This window comes from Dromiciops gliroides, chromosome 6 (genome assembly GCF_019393635.1).
Source record: "Dromiciops gliroides isolate mDroGli1 chromosome 6, mDroGli1.pri, whole genome shotgun sequence".
Lineage (NCBI taxonomy): Eukaryota > Metazoa > Chordata > Mammalia > Microbiotheria > Microbiotheriidae > Dromiciops > Dromiciops gliroides.
The window spans coordinates 175,387,707-175,406,422 of record NC_057866.1 but is presented as its reverse complement, the minus strand read 5'-3'; the positions used below and the strand labels follow the sequence as shown (position 1 = coordinate 175,406,422).

At 39.5% G+C, this 18,716-nt stretch overlaps 2 protein-coding genes across 2 annotated transcripts in view; one reads left to right on the top strand and one right to left on the bottom strand.

Annotated features, from left to right (window-relative positions):
* Positions 1-4,544, bottom strand: part of ETFDH (electron transfer flavoprotein dehydrogenase) — a 29,427-nt gene extending 24,883 nt beyond the window's left edge. The window contains exons 1-2 of the mRNA XM_043970292.1: positions 4,361-4,544; positions 452-598 (exon numbers count right to left, since the gene is read on the bottom strand). Of these exons, the coding sequence (XP_043826227.1) occupies positions 452-598; positions 4,361-4,394 (181 nt within the window). The 5' untranslated portion in view covers positions 4,395-4,544. The remainder of the gene's footprint in view (positions 1-451; positions 599-4,360) is intronic.
* A 26-nt stretch (positions 4,545-4,570) lies between these two features.
* C6H4orf46 (chromosome 6 C4orf46 homolog) lies at positions 4,571-17,969 on the top strand. The gene is made up of 2 exons (XM_043970293.1): positions 4,571-5,276; positions 15,551-17,969. The coding sequence occupies exons 1-2, from the start codon at positions 5,067-5,069 to the stop codon at positions 15,722-15,724; spliced, it is 384 nt and encodes a 127-aa protein (XP_043826228.1). The 5' UTR covers positions 4,571-5,066; the 3' UTR covers positions 15,725-17,969.
* Positions 17,970-18,716: the final 747 nt, after the last annotated feature.

The following is an 18,716-nucleotide window of genomic DNA, read 5'->3' as shown; positions in this document are numbered from 1 at the left end:
CTGATTTTATTAGCCTTGGTAAATCAAGTCTTAGCTTTGAGACTTTACATATACTGGCTTTTTTTTTGTTTGTTTGTTTGTTTTTTTGAAGGGCAATGAGGGTTAAGTGACTTGCCCAGGGTCACACAGCTAGTTAAGTGTCAAGTGTCTGAGGCTGGATTTGAACTCAGATCCTCCTGAATCCAAGGCCAGTGCTTTATCCACTGCGCCACCTAGCTGCCCCTATACTGGCTTTTAAATGTAGACTTACCTAGGGATTAGTATCTAAGAATGTATTTGGCAGAAGTATAATTTAGATTCACTGAATACAAAATGTAAAAGCTTTGAACTACCACGGGAAAATAGAAATGTCATTCCTTAAAACTTTGAAATCGTCTCATTCTTAATGTTTTCACACTGGCCTTACCCAGAAAAACTTGCCACAATTTTCTGCCACGTCTTTCTTACTTACCTTCCCATCGACTGTCTTTCTCCCGAGGATAAATTGTATAGTGTGTGGTGATACGAGGCACCACAGCAGCTGAAGCCCATCTTGTTGCACAAGGATGCAGCAGACAATCCTTCTTGAGTATTTTGAGGGCATGTAAGCACTGATGTGCTGCATAAAGATCAAGGATATTAATTTTATAATTTAATTTTCATGCAAACCAATCCCTGTGAAGCAGCAGCAGGCACAATGGAAAGGCTGCTGCATTTGGAATGAGAGGGGCCCGGGTTTGAATCCCAGCTCTGCTACAGTCATTGGGTGATCTGGCCCAAGTTCCTGCACTTTTCTAGCACCAGCCCCTTATCTATAAAATGAGGGAACTGGCCTACATGTTCCCTAAGGCTGCTCCCAGTTTTAAAATCCTACGGTTCTATTAAATGTTGCTATTCTTCCAATCAAACTATTCTATCCACAATTCTGGGAACACAGAGAGCAGACCAAAACCAAATCTAAAAAGACAGGCTGGAACCATACTATGGAGGGTGCTGAACACTAGGAAGAGATGCTATTTAGTTATAATGACCTTAGATCTCTCTTTTTTTAATAGCCAGAATGCCAATATGTATATATTTCATGTTCCCGAGAAGTGTATCAACGCATCAGTTCTCTGACAGACCTTGAATTTAGAGAACCAGTAATTGAATTAATGTTCTTAGTTTTAAAATGCTGACCTTTCCTTTCCGTCAGCATACATACATAGCGGGACAGGTGTGCACAACAATGAAGGCCAATCTACAAATTTATCTTTTTCATAAGTCTCAGAGAGAAGTATAATAACTTGCTCATGGTCACAAAGCTCCTAAGTGTCAGACCCAGGATCTGAACCCAAATCTTTCTTGGGTCAAGTCAAGTGGTCTTCTGAATGCTGGCTGAAAACCACAAAGTTAAAACCAAAACCTAAAAAACTAGAGGAAGGCTTCCAGCAAATTAGGTCAATCCTCTGTGAAGGCTCTATGGCAGAACATGGCAGAGAATGTGCAATATCAGAAGATGCAGATGGGGTGGGATCTGCACTTTTCTCACCATCATTCTGAAATCGGTAATGCCACCCTCTGGGGGTCACTCAGCTAGTCAGTATTAAAGTTAGCACTTTCACCTAGGTCTTCAATTCTATGTACAATGTGCTGTCATGGGTTGAAAGAACTGGAGATGTTTGGAAAATAAAAAGTTTGTAGGAACTATAATGGCAGTCATATGGAAGATGAATTAGACTTCGAGTGAATGGATGCTATTATGGAATTAGGGTCATGAGAGTATTCATTTAAGTATCATAGGTCATTCTGGCCTACTCCTTTTATTTATGAGGAAATTGTTGCCACAGTAATTAAGTTACACAGATTATAACTGGCAGAGGTGGCGTTTGAACTCAGGTCCTCTCCATCTAAATCCAGCAGCCTTTTTTACTGCGCCATGCTGTGTTTCATATTCTCCTTGTTCATAGGGGAGCAGATCTTGAATTTAGAGAACCAGGAAATGAATTAATGTTCATAGTCCAAAAACACTGACTCAGAACCTCTTGACTTCCTTTCTGTCAGCATACCATCACAGTGGAAAAGGTGTGCACAACTGAGGGAGAGAAAGTATAAGGAAGCAGATATTGGCTAGGGAAAAACTTCTCAAGTCAGTTATCCTAAATCAGAGTGGACTGTGGACTGTAGGGCAGGGGAGTGGGTAGAGCAACTGAATATATTGTATTTGTATGTGTGGAGGTGGGAAGATGCCACTGTGAACTCCTTATTGGAGTTCTTACTGGAGGCTAGGGGATCACAGGCTGGCAATGTTCTAGAGAGAATTTATGATATGGATAGGTAATGATCTAGATAATCTCTGAAGTCTCTTGAAACTCTAATATTATATGAGTCTGCATATTATCTAGGGGAAGGTGAGAGAAGCTGCCTAGACAAGCTTATTTCTACATGTAAATTCAAGACCATAATTCCATTTATCCAGATATAACAGGCTTTGGCTTTTGTGTTTGGACTTTCTGAGAGCAAACTCTAGATTACAGAGGTAAAGCAAGATGCAAAATGTCAGATATCTCAATATGATCTGCAAATATAATATCAGAGGTCAATGATCAACTTATCTGTTTATGGTCTTGGAGGATATAAGGAAAGTTATATTTTAGGGAAATAAAGAATAATTAAGAATTTTCAAACATACCACTTCATACTACTTCAATACTTCTTGTGAGGCAGGTAAAAATGGATATAAATTCCATTTTACACATATACGAAGATATTAAATGATATATTCAAATGTAAGCCATCTGTGGCAAGGCTAGGACCTACATCTCCCAACTCTCAGGCAAGTGTTTATGACTACATTCAATCTAATCAAAGATCCTTAGGCAGTCATGGAGCCTCAAGCATGGGTACAGTGGTGAACTTTTGGTACAGGGCTATGTTAAACTCATTTAGACAATTATTCTCTCTAATATAATTTACCTGGAGATAAAAAGGAACCACTGAGGGGTTTTGAGTAGGGAAATTACCTTAGGAGGGTTACTTTGGCAATTGTGTTGGAGAATGGATAGGAGATAGAAATTGGAAGTTGATCAATAGCCCAATCGAAACTAAGGCAGTAGTAGCAGGTGACTAGAGCAACACAAAAGATGCTGTGGAGAGAGGATTGAGAGGACCTGGCCACTGACATATCAGGGAGAGGAAGAGTCAAGACTGATGTCAAGTTTATGAACCTGGATGACTAGGAGGATGAGGATTTCCTCAACAGAAATGGAGACCTCTGGTGAAGAGCAAGGTTTGTTTCTTTTGTAATTCTTTTTCTCGGATGAGAAATGTTACCAGTAGAGAAAACTCCCGTGGTGGAAACTCCTTTATTATTATTATCATTATTATTATTATTATTATTATTTTGCGGGGCAATGAGGGTTAAGTGTCTTGGCCAGGGTCGCACAGTTAGTGTCAAGTGTCTGAGGCTGAATTTGAACTCAGTTCCTCCTGAATCCAGAGCCAGTGCTTTATCCACTGCACCACCTAGCTGCCCCTGGCAGCTTATTATTAATGCAGAGCAACCGTCTCTAACATACAGCTAGGAAGAATTGCCTGCAGTCCTGAGAGGTTTAAATTTTCTCTGGCAGTTGGTATGTGGCAGCAATGAGATCTGAATCTCTAGGTCACCGCCTCCAAGGTATACCTCCTCACCTAAATGTCCTCTATCCCGCCAGTGAACTTTACAGAAGAGGCTGCTTCCCGTCAGCGATAGTAGGCTTGCCTTGGAGTCAAGAACGCCTCTCGTGCCAGCTGTGTTGGCCCGGGCAAATCATACTAACCTCTCCATATCTCCACGGCAAACATCTATGGCAAGTTACTAACAGCGGGGTGGGGTAGTTTCCACACCAGGAGTTCCCTACCCAGATGAAAACATAGGTGTGGATTAAATAAAAGGTAATATAATCGTTGCAGAATTAAAAACAAAACCACAACCAATAAACTTTTAGCATTTTAAACTGTGTAATGCTTTTTTTATTAGAACAACTTTTCTTCTTCAATTTCATGTTAGGAATCATTCCCCACCACCTCCCAACATACACACCCCTCCCCCCCTCTCAATTTTATAGTCGGGAGGGTCACTGCACCTGAGCTCCTGGCGGGAGGAGCGCTCGGAGCCCAGGGCTGATAGGTCTCCTATGCCCTTTACCTTTGCCCCAGATGCCAGCCCTCCCCGGGACGGCCCCGCGGAGCAGCTGCTCGCTAGGCGGGTAGGCAGGGACTGGGCGAGCCGGTCGGGGAGTTACAAAGACTGTCATGACCTTTGCCCTAGTTTTGGGGGGGTGGCGGGCTGGGCATCCGCCTCCTTTCTTTCCCCGCTCTTTCTCCTCCTCCCGCAGACCTCGCCAGGGTCCCAGCTCACCTGGGCTGGACAGCTTCGCTAGAGGCACCAACATGATGACAGGCACTGGGGGGGTTTCTCCGGCTCCGGGCCGAGTAGGATGAATTCACTACCTCTCAGCAGGAGCTGGACCTCTAGGCCGCGGGGGGCGCCATCTACTCCTCACTCTACGCCAGCGCCTCTACTGACTCTCCACAGAGTCGCATCATTGACCCCACTTAACTTCGTTCCTTTCCCGCCTCTTTGGGATTCTACGCAGGCGCATAGGCCACACGGCCTGATGGGATATGAAGTCTTTCAGTTCCTCCATTGAAGGTCAGCGCCTCCCTAACGTGAACTAAGGTTCATTTGGGGGAAGTCCGTAAATCCCATCATACAACGCGAGTGGAGGAAGGAAGAAGAGAAGGCAGAGGAGCGCATGTTGGGATTTGTAGTGCTTTGGGATCAGTTCAAGGGAGCGCCCGAGGGAGCAAGTCGTTGCGCAGGCGCAGTGGGAATATAACTGGAAGCCCGTGGCCGCAATCTCATTGGCTGGCGCCAGGTGCTAATGTTGACTTTGCTCTCCACGACTGGGAGGGCGGCGCGAGATAGAGGGAGGAGGGGGAAAGGAGAAAGGGGCGGGGTGTCTTGGGCGCGCGTAGTTGAAAGACCGTTATTCTGACCGTTGGTGTCGGTTCGGTTGGACTTTTCGGACCCCGCTCAGCCCTCCGGACGCTTTCTGTCCACCATGGCCGAGGCTCGAGCTTCGCCGCCGCCGCCTCCTCCTCCCCCGTCTTCTCCTTCGTCCCCCTTGGCCCGCGCCGCCGCCTTCTCCTTGTCTCCGGAGCTGCCGGCCGTCTTGGCCGGGAGAATCCGGAACCAGAGCCAGGGCAGGGGCCGAGCCGTGGAGCCTCCGCCCGTGGACCCGCTGGAGGAGGTCGAGATGCAGATCGATGATGTGAGTAAGTGCGACGCCCGCCCTCGGTTCCCGGGAGTGTCCCTGCTCCCCTTCCTGGCCCCGCTGAGACAAAAGCGCCGCCGCGGCAGCGCAGGGGCCGGGGCCGGGGCTGGGGACGCGGTGTCCCCGGGGGCGGCCTCGGGCGGGACTCCGGGTGATGCCGCCCACCCACAGGCCCCGTTCTCCAGGTTCTGCCCCGGAGCCCCGGACCGTAGGGCTTGGACAGTGAAGAGGTTAAGCCCTCCAGGCCCTTCTCCCCGAACGGCCCGTGCTTGAGTTCGGGCTCGTCTGGTTCCCCCACACCCCGAAGCCCAGCCGCGCTATTGAGTTTGCGCGGGAGCAGGAACCCGACCGGCCCGCAAACCTGCCGGGCCGATCTTTGAGGGGTGTTCAGGGGGCGTTCCCCGAGTTCTCTCCGGACTTAGTTCCGTGCAGAGCACGGAGGGGTCGCGATGTCACCGATGGGAGAATCGGCGCACGAGTATTGATTAAGAACCGGTTATTTATCGGTTGTTTATGTGCCGGGCTGGGGGCTCGGCGGTGGGTGGGTGGAGAATGAAACGTCTGTATGTGCCGGGTGCCGGAGTGTTTTAAAAGTCCTTGCTCTGTAGGAGCGTTATCCAGTTCGGGTGTTAAGGCACAACACCTCGGGAAGGCAGATAGAAAGGTCATAACAAAAGTAGTTATTTGGGTCAGGAAAGGTCTCCTGTAGGAGGTGTCGCCTCATGAATTCCAGACTTAGGGGGACCACCTTCATGTAGCAGGAACTTCAAGTTTGCAGATGACGTAGGGATTCTCACCTGCTTACACAGAAAGACAGGGGACCCGAGCCTCTAATGGTTAACGTGACCCTGGCTGGCTGGGTGACCCTGAGCAAATCTCTTAAGGACCTTTATCAGCCTCATTTTTTTCAACTCTAAAGTGGGAATAATAATAGAACCTACCTCCATAGTTGTGAGGATCAAAGGAGATAATATTTGCAAAAACTTTAGTACTAAAAACAAAACCTTACTACTGTGCCTGGCTCGTAATACGGGCACTTACTTCCTAAACTCCTTGTTTCACCCCCAACAATCATGTGATAGACAATAAGAAGGTAATGAAGATTCCTCTCTATGGTCTCTGGCTTGACGCCCCCCCCCCCCCAAAGGAAATAACTGTGATGCATTATTAGCTTGGTTGATTTCAGTAAATGGTGGGGATAGGTACCTCTTTTGTATCCCCTGCATCTTGCATCTTCTCCTAGCCAAGGTTTGATAGGATCCTTTCAGATTTTGCATTAATAGATCTTTGTTAGATCCTCTCTTGAAGTAATAGCAAAAAACCTATTTGTTTCCAGCAAATACTGAACAAAGGGAAATGGATTTACATTGCAGCGGGAGAGATTATGGTTATAAGGAATTTTAGGGAGAGTTACTGGGTCAAGGAATCACTTTCTTGGAAAGCTTTTAAGAATGGACCCACTTGGGCAGCTAGGTGGCGCAGTAGATAGAGCACCGGCCCTGGAGTCAGGAGTACCTGAGTTCAAATTCGGCCTCAGACTATTAACACTTACTAGCTGTGTGACCCTGGGCAAGTCACTTAACCCCAAATGCCTTACAAAAAAAAATTAAAAAAAAAAAAAGAATGGACCCACTTGTTCAGAATAGAAGCAGGGAATTGAATGAACCAGGTTTTGTTCAGTATGTATTGTTGATTTAAAAAAAATAATTTTTGATGACTATTGGGCACTCATTTATTTTTATTTTTGTTTTCTAGATAAACTTAAGAAATAATAGGACAGGGGCAGCTAGGTGGTACAGTGGATAAAGCACTGGCTCTGGAGTCAGGAGCACCTGAGTTCAAATTTGACCTCAGACTCTGGACACTTAATAGCTGTGTGACCCTGGGCAAGTCACTTAATCCTCATTGCCCTGAGGGGAGAAAAAAAAAGAAAAGAAAGAAATAATAGGACAGTCTTCCTCAAAAAAGATGAGTTAAGTTTCTTATTTAGGAAGTATATCTGTCAGCACCTGAACATACTTTTATACTTATTCGTGTACTTTTAAAAAACCATTAAATAAAGAATACTTATACTTGGGAGAAAACATTTAGTTTTGGGTAGTGGGGTTGTGGAAACTGTTCTAAAGAATTCAGGCTTCTTAAACTTTTTTCAGTCATGACTCTTCCTCCCCTTTTCCCCCTCAGTTTTTTTTTTTACACGACTTTGGGTATATAGGTATATAAAATAGGTATATATAACCTTTTACTGTGGCCAAATTTTTCTCGACCCCCATATTCAGTTACTCGACCCCAAATGGGATCTCGACCCACTGTTTAAGAAGCTAGGTTTTAGATCACAGATGGTTTACTCAATTTGTAAAGTGATAGTGCTAGATTGTGATATCTAAAGTTATATTGAATAAAATACCAGGTAGTAGTATATTGCTTTACTATGAACTTAACACATATCAACAAATATGAACATTCCCATATACAAAAATACAGAAAAAGATTATACATGAAATGGAATCTATTATATAAAGTTTTTTTTAACTTGTCAGTTTTACTCTGCAACTCTGTCATTACCTGATCTTCCATGCCCTCCCATCTGATAAGTATTGTCAAAAAAATTCATATATTGGCCATTTCTGAAAATGTATGTTTCATTCTTCACCTCTAATTCATCATTTTTCTGCATCATCCTCAGTCCTTTGGAGTTAAGATTGGTAATTATTGCATATTTGTTTAACCATTCTCCTAACTAATAATCACCACACACTTTGTTTTCAGTTCTTTTCTGCAACAAAGTGTTGCTATAAATTTTTTTGTATATATTTTTCCTTTTCCTCCTTGAGCATAGATCCAGAATGATCACACCCATTCAGTTCTTTTTTTAAAAGCTAACAAATCACTTTATTTTTAAAAATTTTTAAAATTTCCAATTACATGTAAAGATTTTTTTGAGTTCTGAATTTTCCTCCCACCTTCCCTTCTGTTCTCCCTCCTGAAGCCAGCAAATAATCTGATATAGTGTTAAGGGCTAAAATTCTAGCTAGTCTGTCTAAAATATCTAATGAGTGGTCGCCAATAAATTATAAGCTTTAGCAAGAGTTAGGCTTTTAAGCATTTATTAAGGAAAACAAGAATTTGGTAAAGAGAGAGAGAAAGGCCTAGATTTCTATCTATTAAAGGGAGAGCACATTTTTAGCTCCCTTCTCCGCCAGCGTCCCCAGGAAAGAGAGCGAGACTGAGCGCCAGTCTCTTCCTTCCTCCTCCCACTAGCCCGCGTCACTTCCTGACTCCTGGTCTTGCCCTCAAAGACCTTCCCTTCATGGGCAGAACTCTTCTACAGTAAGTATCCAGCAGGTGGCGTCATTCCAATCGTTACAGTCCCCCCTGTTGTTCCTCAAGAAACAAAATGTTTCCTTGACGGAACAGTAAAAAGAATATAATAACTATTGCTAACTAATAATATGTGAACAACAATATAGAAAAGGAAGAGAGGAAAGTTTTGTCCAGAGGGGCGATTTTTTTTTGTCCTCATGAACCGACGCTTTGACATTAGTCCTGCAAAGGGAGGGCCTCTGCAGAGAATACATGTTACAGATGGTGTATATTATAACAGAAAGAGAAAAAAAACAACAAATCAAAACTGTTCATTTAAAGTCTCTGAAAGTCTTTTCTCAGATGTCCTCTAGGTGTAGTTATGGAATGGAAGTCTTTTCAGGGGTTGATGTGTGGATGCTGGTAATCAGCCAGGAAAATTTCCTACAAAATTGAGCTTAACACAACTTTAAAATAGCTTTGTCAATAATCAAATCAAACAATGAAAGTTCTCAAAAACATGTCTAAGGGAATTCAGAATCTTAGTTGTTACACATGAAACATATAATAAAACAAAAATTAAAACATTCTTTAAAATTATAATATTACTATAGTCCCCCCTCATGGAGGGTAATTGAGAAGACAATTGCTGCGATATTAATTAATAAAAATAATTTTTATCTTTGTTTTATCACTTTTTGCATCATCTGCCTAATTATCCTCATGCCATTATGAGAAATTAAAAAATCTAATATAATTGGTAACAGGTGTCAAGGCCAAATTCAACACTGTTATTTATCATGACACCTGAGATAATTATGGGGGTTACCATAAAAGAACAGAGAAATGATGGGATATGAGCATTCCCACACTTGAGCAATATGTACTGTCCATGCAGTATGCCAGGCTTAAAATAGGTGGATGGAATATATGTCCATGCCACCGAACATATTGGAGGAAACTGAGTCAGACTTAATCAGATGCATGGGATTGAGATGTCCATGGCATCAGGCATATAGGAGGGAGCATAGAAGCCAGGTGTAGGAGTGAGATGGGTGGGATGAATACTTCCAGCCATCTGTACAATATTGTGGGGAAAAATAAAATAAAATATTAAACCAAGAGAATCCAACCTCAACATTAGTCAAAAGCTGTTCCCTCGGCCATACCTTGACTTCATGCATTTCTCCCCTCATGTGACAGTTCAGTGTCTGCTCTTGCATGTATTCCTCTTGTGATTGGATGGCATCTTGGCCAACTGGCATCTGATAACTCAGAATAAAGGCAATTAATGTCTTAAATGATAAGTTCCCATAATCCAAGTCTCATATGGATTTAAAAATTGAGGATAATAAATGATTGCAAAAAATGTGAATACATCTTGACTCAGAACACAATATATAATTATGCAACAATTTCAAATAATACCCCTTTTTTAACTTAGTATACAATTACTTTTTTGAAAAATCTGAACATATTTAAATACAAGTTAAAGCACAACAGAATCTCAAAGAAAACTTTTTTTTTGAAAAAAGAAAACTTTACACTTGCCATGGCAACCAATTTGCCAAAGAAATGCTTTAAAGAGTTTGATCAAATAATCAGTTGAGAAAAAATAACAAAAACAAACAACTCAGAATATGGGAGCACAATACTCCTAGAATTAACATTGTATTATGAAATCAAAACCATCTTGCAATTTTTCAAAATCAGATAGATAAACGAATAGAAGAAAATACACATGGAACAATAAAAAACAATGAAATTCAAACTAGGACTAAATGAATGTGAACTTAATATTAATAAGAGTATTATAAAATATAAACTTGATCATATGACTATAAAAAGCTTTACAAATATTCTCCTTGTTTTAAAAACTAAGTATAAGACACAATCTCAAAAGCATTGAAAATCTCTATGAAAATAGACCCATACCATTAATTTCAAAATGTATATGTAATAGCATAGAAATCCTATGTAACCTCTGAACTGACATTAATAATCTGAGTGAATTCAGAACACTCTTGATTCCGATATCTAAAATCCCCAATACTCATATCAATACCTTGCTGCTTACTTCTACATTTCTGTAAAATATATACGCTTCCATGGCAAAAGAAGCAGAGTCTTGAACTATGTTGATGATTGTCATTCTTATTCAGCTTAAGTTTTTCTTCTTTAACCCCTCTATATTGTCTGTCGGGCTTTTCACCATACAAATGCTTTATAAGATTACTAATTAAAGACAAAAGCAGGTTAGCAAAATTATGAACAAAACGAGCATATCTGGAATTGAAAGGGTTTTCTAAGGTTGTCTCAGAAGCACAGCCAGGCTGGGGAAGGGCTGAGCCTGAAGCTGCAAATGTAGTTAGAGAAAGTTGAGCATGCGCATTAGATCTTTGGACTTCCCGGGCTGGGGAAGCAATGGGCTTGGCCATGGGGGGAGTAGAGGGTGGGGTCTGGAGAGGAGGGGAGGGACCAGCACAATTTGAATCAGACTTGATTTTGAACTCAGGCCTGGATTCCTCTTCCCCCACTTTGCCTCCAGGCGCTAGGGGATTAAAAACTTCTAGAGGGTGGGTCATTGCCTCCAGGCATGCAAAATTAGAGCAACAATTAGTGTTAGAACTGGGAAAAGCTGCGGGAATCTCTTCAGGTTTCTCTGAAAAAGCATGGTTGGGAGAGTGGGAGATATTTCCTTGTGTGAGTAAGTTGCTGGCTCTTTTAACAAAAATAAAAAGAAAAATAGAAAATCCACAAAAACAAAGCATTAACATGATCTTATCTCCCATTTGTCTGGTTAAACAGACTAAAATCAAAAATAGGGTAATTAGGGAGTTTAAAAGGTCCATTCGAAAAAATTTAAAGGGAAAACACAGCCAGTACGCCAGTACTTAGCAGTTAAAGGGAGAGGGAGGGGAAATTTCTTACCCAACCAGAAGATCAGAAGACTGAGGGTTAGCTTGTCCCTTCGTGGTCGCCATCTGTTAAGGGCTAAAATTCTAGCTAGTCTGTCTAAAATATCTAATGAGTGATCGCCAATAAATTATAAGCTTTAGCAAGAGTTAGGCTTTTAAGCATTTATTAAGGAAAACAAGAATTTGGTAAAGAGAGAGAGAAAGGCCTAGATTTCTATCTATTAAAGGGAGAGCACATTTTTAGCTCCCTTCTCCGCCAGCATCCCCAGGAAAGAGCGCGAGACTGAGCGCCAGTCTCTTCCTTCCTCCTCCCACTAGCCCGCGTCACTTCCTGACTCCTGGTCTTGCCCTCAAAGACCTTCCCTTCATGGGCAGAACTCTTCTACAGTAAGTATCCAGCAGGTGGCGTCATTCCAATCGTTACAATAGATTATATATTACAATCATGTTAAACATATTTGCCCATTAGTTATATTGTAAAAGAGTCAGAAGAAAAGGAAAAAAAACTCATGAAAGAATAAACAACAACAGCAACAACAAAATTGAAAATAGTATGCTTCAATTTGCATTCAGACTCCCTAGTCAGACTCCAGCTGAGTGTGGAGAGCATTTTCCACCATGAGTCCTTTGGCATTGTCTTGGATGTCATTGTATTGTTGAGAGGAGTTAAGTCTATCACAGTTGATTGTCACACAATGTTGTTGATATTGTGTACTGTGTTCTCCTGGTTCTGCTCATTTCATTCAGCATTGTTTCATGTAAGGCTTTTCTGAAATCCATCTGCTTATCATTTCTTATAGCACAATAGTATTCCATTACATTCATATACCACAGCTTGTTGAGCCATTCCCTTATTGGTTGATGAGCATCCCCTCAATTTCCAATTCTTTGGCAGTACCCATTCAGTTCTACCAACAGTGCAGTTATCATGCCTGTCCTCCCAACCATTCAGATAGGTGTAAGGTAGAACCTCAGTTATCTTAATATGCATTTCTCTTACTAGTAATTTAGATAATTTTGTTTACATGGTTGTTGCTAGCTTGATTTTTCTTTTGGAAACTGATCTTATCCTTTGACTGTATATTGGGGAATAGTTTTTTAAAATATATATTTACACACTCTGCTATATGTATCTTAAACATTAGACTTTACCAGAGAAACTTGCTGCAAATGTTTTCTAAGTTATCTTCTGATTCTTATTTCATTGATTTTATTTGTGCATAACCTTTCCTATCTTGCTGCTGCTTTTGAATTTCAGTTGTGTCTGACTTTGTGACTCCATTTGGGGTTTTCTTGGCAAGAATACAGGAGTAGTTTGCCATTTCTTTGTCCAGCTCATTTTACAGATAAGGAACTAAGGCAAACAGGGTTAAGTGACATGCCCAGGATTACACATCTAGTATCTGAGGCCAGATTTGTACTCATGAGATGAGCCTTCCTGAGTCTAAATCCAATGCTCTATGTAACTAAAATTACAGATTTTAACTTTTATGAACAATTCTGTCTCTTATTTGGTCAAAAACTATTCTTCTCCTTACCCCCCATAGCTGTGAAGCATATCTCCTTCCTTTCTCTTCCAATTTGTTTATGGTATGACTGTTTTTTTTTAAAGTATAAATACTTTTCTTAATAGCATGAATAACTAGGATAATCAGGAATAATTTCTTGTAGGAGGTAGTATCTGAGTCCAGTCTTTCTTTTTTGGGGGGGGTGAGGCAATTGGGGTTAAGTGACTTGCCCAGGGTCACACAGCTAGTAAGTGTTAAGTGTCTGAGGCCAGATTTGAAGTCAGGGCCTCCTGAATCTAGGGCTGGTGCTCTATCCACTTCGCCACCTAGCTGCCCTGAGTCCAGTCTTTTTTAAAACACTTTTGAATAATATTTTTCCCCAAATTACATGTAAAAACAATTTCTAACATTTAAAAAAAAAATTTGAGTTCCACATTGTCTCCTTCCCTCCCCCCTCCCTGAGACAGTAAACAATTTTGATGTAGTCATGTTGTGAAAGAAAACATAGACCAGAAAAAAACTTATGAAGACAATAAAGAAAGTGAAAACTGTTATGCTTTGATCTGCATTCAGACTCCATCAGTTCTTTCTCTGGAGGTAGATTGCATTTTTCATCATGAGTCCTTTGGAGCTGAATTGGATCATTGTATTGCTGAGAATAGCAAAGTCATTCACAGTTGTTCTTTGTACAGTATTGCTGTTATTGTGTACAATGTCCTCCTGGTTCTGCCTACTTCATTTTGCATCAGTTCATGTAAGTCTTAACAGGTTTTTCTGAAATCAATCTGTTCATCATTTCTTATAGCAAAATTGTATTCCATTACATTCATATACTACGACTTGTTTATTCATTCCCCAGTTGATGGACGTCCCTTCAATTTCCAATCTTTGCCACCACAAAAATGTATGCTATAAATAGTTTTATACAAATAGATTCTTTTTCCTTTAAAGAATTCCGTTTGGGGGGTTTTCAGACCTTTGGGCATAGTTCCAAATTGCTCTCCAAAATGATTGGATCATTTCACAATTCAACAAAATTGGATTGATGTCCCAATTTCCCCACGTCCTCTCCAACATTTATTAGTTTCCTTTTTTGTCAGATGAGCCAATCTTAATAGGTGAGTGAGGTTTTAATTTGCATTTCTCTAATCAGTAAGGATTTAGAGCATTTTTTCATATGACTATATAGATATCTTTGATTTCTTTATCTGAAAATTGCCTCTTCATATCTTTTGGCCACTTATCAATTGGATGACTTGTCTTCTTATAACTTTGACTCAGTTCTCTACATATTTGAGAAATGAGGCCTTTATTGAAAATACTTGCTGTAAAAAATCCCCCCCCAGATTTCTGCTTTCCCTGTAATCTTGCTTACATTGGTTTTGTTTGTGCAAAACCTTTTAAATTTAACATATTCAAAATTATACACTTTACATCTCATATTTACTCTCTTTCATTTGGCTATCATAAATTCTTCCCTTCTCCATAGATCTGATGGGTAAACTATTCCTTGCTTTCCTAATTTGTTTATTGTATCATTTTTTATTCTAAATCATGCACCCATCTTAATTGTATCTTGGTATATCATATAAGATGTTGGTCTGTATCTAGGTTCTGCCATACTCTTTTCCAGTTTTTCCAGCAGTTTTTGTCAGATAGTGAGTTGTTCCAAGAGCTTGGGTCTTTGGGTTTATCAGACATTATGGATCTTTTACTGCTGTGTATTGTGTAACTACTCTATTCCTTTGATCCACCAGTCTAACTTAGCCAATATCAGATTATTTTGATGATTACTGCTCTATAATACAGTTTGAAATCTGGTACAGCTAAGCCACCTCCCTTCACTTTTTCCTCCATTCATTCCCTTGAGATTCTTTTTTTTTTAATTTATTTTAGTTTTCAACATTTGTTTAGATAAGATTTCATTCCCTTGAGATTCTTGACTTTTTGATTCTTCTAGATGAATTTTATTATTTTTTTCTGGCTCCATAAAATTGTTGTTGATAGTTTGGTATGGCATTGAATAAGTAAAATTAGGTAGAATTATCATTTTAATTATAGTGGCTTGGCCTACCCATGAACAGTTGATATTGTTTCAATTGTTTATATTTGACTTTATTTGTGCAAAGTGTTTTGTAATTGTATTCATATAGTTCCTGGGTTTGTCTTGGCAGATAAACTCCCAAGTATTTTATATTGTCTACAGCTATTTTAAATGGAATTTTTCTTCCTATCTCTTACTGCTGGGCTTTGTTGGTAATATTGGTATGATCTTTAATATCCATTTGGAACTTATTTGGGCAGGTGGTGTGAGACACAAATATATTCAAATTATTTTGTTAAAAATGTTAGTCACCCTGAAATGAGATCTTATATAGATTTCTTTTTGGCTTTGTATTTTTAATAGGGAGTTTTACACTAAAATTCTTGAGTCAAGGCTTTATGTTGTTTATTTGTTGAAGGGGTTGTGGTGAAATGACAACTTATAATTTTAAAATGAACTACAATACTTTAAATACTTCTGTCTCTTTTTAAATTACAGGCAGCCTTTTCATTAATTAAACTTCTTGAGGCCACATCTGCTGTTTCAGCCCAGGTGGAAGAGCTGGCATTCAAATGCACCGAAAATGCACGATTTCTTAAAACATGGAGGGGTCTGCTAAAAGAAGGCTACGATTCCTTGAAACCAGACAACCAATGCAGCACAACCAACTAGATTTTGAAAAAATGACTGTTTTAGGAAATTTGGGGCAGAATTGCTACATGTATAATGCTTGCACTTTTTCCCATGTGATATTTGCACCTATGGATGTATAAGACTTTTATTTCCAACAGTTCTGGATATTTACACTTTGCTTTGTAATTGAACATTAAGACTTTACTTCCTTGTGTCTCTTTCCTGTTTTTAAAAGGAAAATATTTACTTAATTTTGACTCAGGATTTGATCTTTTTCCTGAGTCAGTTTGTGCCTACTAAACCTTCACGGGCTTATTTTACTTTTAAAAGTAAGTTAATTTTATCTGTGATTAAGAAACTCAGAAATAAAATAACTCAGTTTTAGAATGCTTTAAAATGTACAAATAGTTTTCCCTACAACAGTTCTATGACTAGGTAGTACAAGTATATTTTAGAACTTCAGTAGACCTGTGATCACATCAGTGGGGATACTCCCTCCAACAGTATAGATCACAGCCCATTTATGCCTTCTCTTGTGCGGCTTTTATCTATGCACTCTCAGCGATTTGCCATAAGGGATACATTCAACTTGCTGAAGGTCTTCCTTGAGGTCTTTTAAAATGATGCTGGTACCAGAACAGTACTCCAGGCTGTTCATCTGCTCCTCACTTTTGCTATTTGGTTGGCCCACCTTCTTTTCTGATAATGTATCTCAAGGATGATACTTTCTGGGCTACCACTTGTGTGCATATCATTGTTGATGTGTTAAACTACTGGTTTATGCTCACCATATGTTTCACTTTTGCCTCTTTGGGTCACCTAAATTTTTAGATATTGTGGTATTCTATGATTCATAGCTGTATTGTTTCAGTGGACGAATTTTGCTGTTTAAAAAAATGGGCTTTTAGCTCAGGAAACAGTTTGGAGTTGTTGAAAGTACTTTTATTTCTGAAAAGCAATCCAGTCTGTATTCTTGCTTTTCAACCCTAGGACCAGTTCGTGGTCCGTCTGAGAGTATGTCTAAGATAGATGTACTAATAGCCAACTCATTACCTAATCACCTGTCATAGGCCAAGTAATGGTCATTCTTCATCCACTTGGTTTTTCCTGTCTTTATTGTTGGGTCAGACCCTGCATACTATATAAGTATTCTCATTTTCCTGATGAAGAAACAGTCTCAGAGAAAGTGGGAGACCTAGAACTTGAATTCTGGGACTTCTGGCTTCTAGTTCTATATATTTTTTTCTAGCAAATCACACTATATAGGACTAATTCTTCCTGGTTGAACGATGAATTGCCAATAAAAATGTTATTTTTTTTCTTTCCTGTTTCTAGAATGGGAATATTGGCCAGTGGAAATAGTGGCCATTTCCCCCTCCTTTGAATGTACAATCTAAAGCTTCCTTGAGTTGGAGAAAGTTGTTTTTTTCTTCAACAAAGGTATAGATATATTCTTTACCTGAACCACTGCCTTCATTTAAATATATGTAAACATAACAGATGAGTACTTTTAAAAGTATGAATGATGAAAGGTTTTTTTTAAACTTTTTATGAAACCTGGGATTTCAGTCAAAACATTTTTAAAAGTTGCATGGGAGACATGTATATTCCCAGGTTTTTCTACTTAGCTGCATTTTTACTGACAATTACAGTTTCTTATATCTAACCCTTTTGTACATTTGATGATTATTTTTAAAGTGCCTTATGCTTGTATGGTTCCATATTACTTTGGGATGTATGTAAGTTAGCATTTCTATAGTGACTTGTATGTAACTTAGTGTTTCTATAACTTCTTTGAAAGCAGTGAATTATTTTAATTGTTTCAATGTTACCGAATTTAAAATTCATTCTTAGCGACTTTTCATAAATTTTTTAAGGGTCCAACTGTGACAGATGATAGTTTTTTTCCCCGAATCTTTTGTTGCTCCTTTGGTTAGTTTGCACTGTGTGTTGATACCAAAGCCATCTAAATCTGTTACATAAAATCTGTGAAATCTTTGGTATAATGTAAAGAATTTTGTATAATTAGGTACTTAGAGAATTAAGTCCTGAAACTAGTGGGAGAGGTAAAAGGGAGTAACAGTTGCTAGACTACATACTGACTCACAGTTCTGTATTTTATCTGAGAAGGATAAGTTTAGAAAAAGAGCTGGTGGACCATGCTGTACTGTGTTCCCTGTACCAAAAAGATAATTATTCCAATGGTAGAGGAAATATTTTTAAAAGAATGTGGTAGAAACAACAATTTTATTTATGTAAAAATAAACTTTTTTCATAAAGTAAATTTTGCTGCTTTCATTTATTTTTAAATTCGTTTAACAAAATGATTAATAGCACATTCCCTTTTCCTACCTCTTTAGTTTTTTTTTCTTAAGAGCCCTTGCAATGCCATCAAGAAACAGTACTTGGTCATTTTCCTCTCATTTATGGTCATATAATCTACTTGACAATTTGTTGCCAGGTCTTCAGAACCATAAAATTCCAGATAATAATCCTAGACTTTTAACAACTTCAGGACACATGTCAGAGAACTGCTAAGGCAGGCATAAAATGTTATTCTGACTGCATGCCTGTTACCCATATGAATAGGCAAAGATGAGAACCAATAAACTCAATAGGTGAACTCTCTTAGGTCCTGTTATCCCTATGCAGATGATTCCCAAGTCTATATATGCTTCTCTTGTATGTCTTCTGAGCTAAAAGTTCTAAGTCACTGACTTTTGAAAATTTCAAACTAAAGTCTAACAGGGATCTCAAACTCAGAATGTTCAAAACATGTTCATCTTTCCCTTTTCAAACTTTCCTTTTCTCTTCACTTGGGGTACCACCAGCTTCCCAGTTACTCAGGATTATCTCAGTGTCATCCTCATCCTAACTAATTTGTTTCCAAATCTTTCTACCTTCACATATATATCTTCTCCTTTACACCAGTGTAGCCACAGCCTTAATTAAGGTCCCAGCATGCTTCACCTGGATTATTGTATACTCTTCTAATTGGTCTTGCCTCAAGTCTCCTCTTTATTTTGATACT

Bases quoted from the DNA above. Each gene is read 5' to 3' on its own strand.
- C6H4orf46 (XM_043970293.1), top strand. From the start codon at position 5,067: ATGGCCGAGGCTCGAGCTTCGCCGCCGCCGCCTCCTCCTCCCCCGTCT. The intron at 5,277-15,550 runs GTGAGTAAGTGC...TTTAAATTACAG, and splicing joins TCGAGATGCAGATCGATGAT to GCAGCCTTTTCATTAATTAA.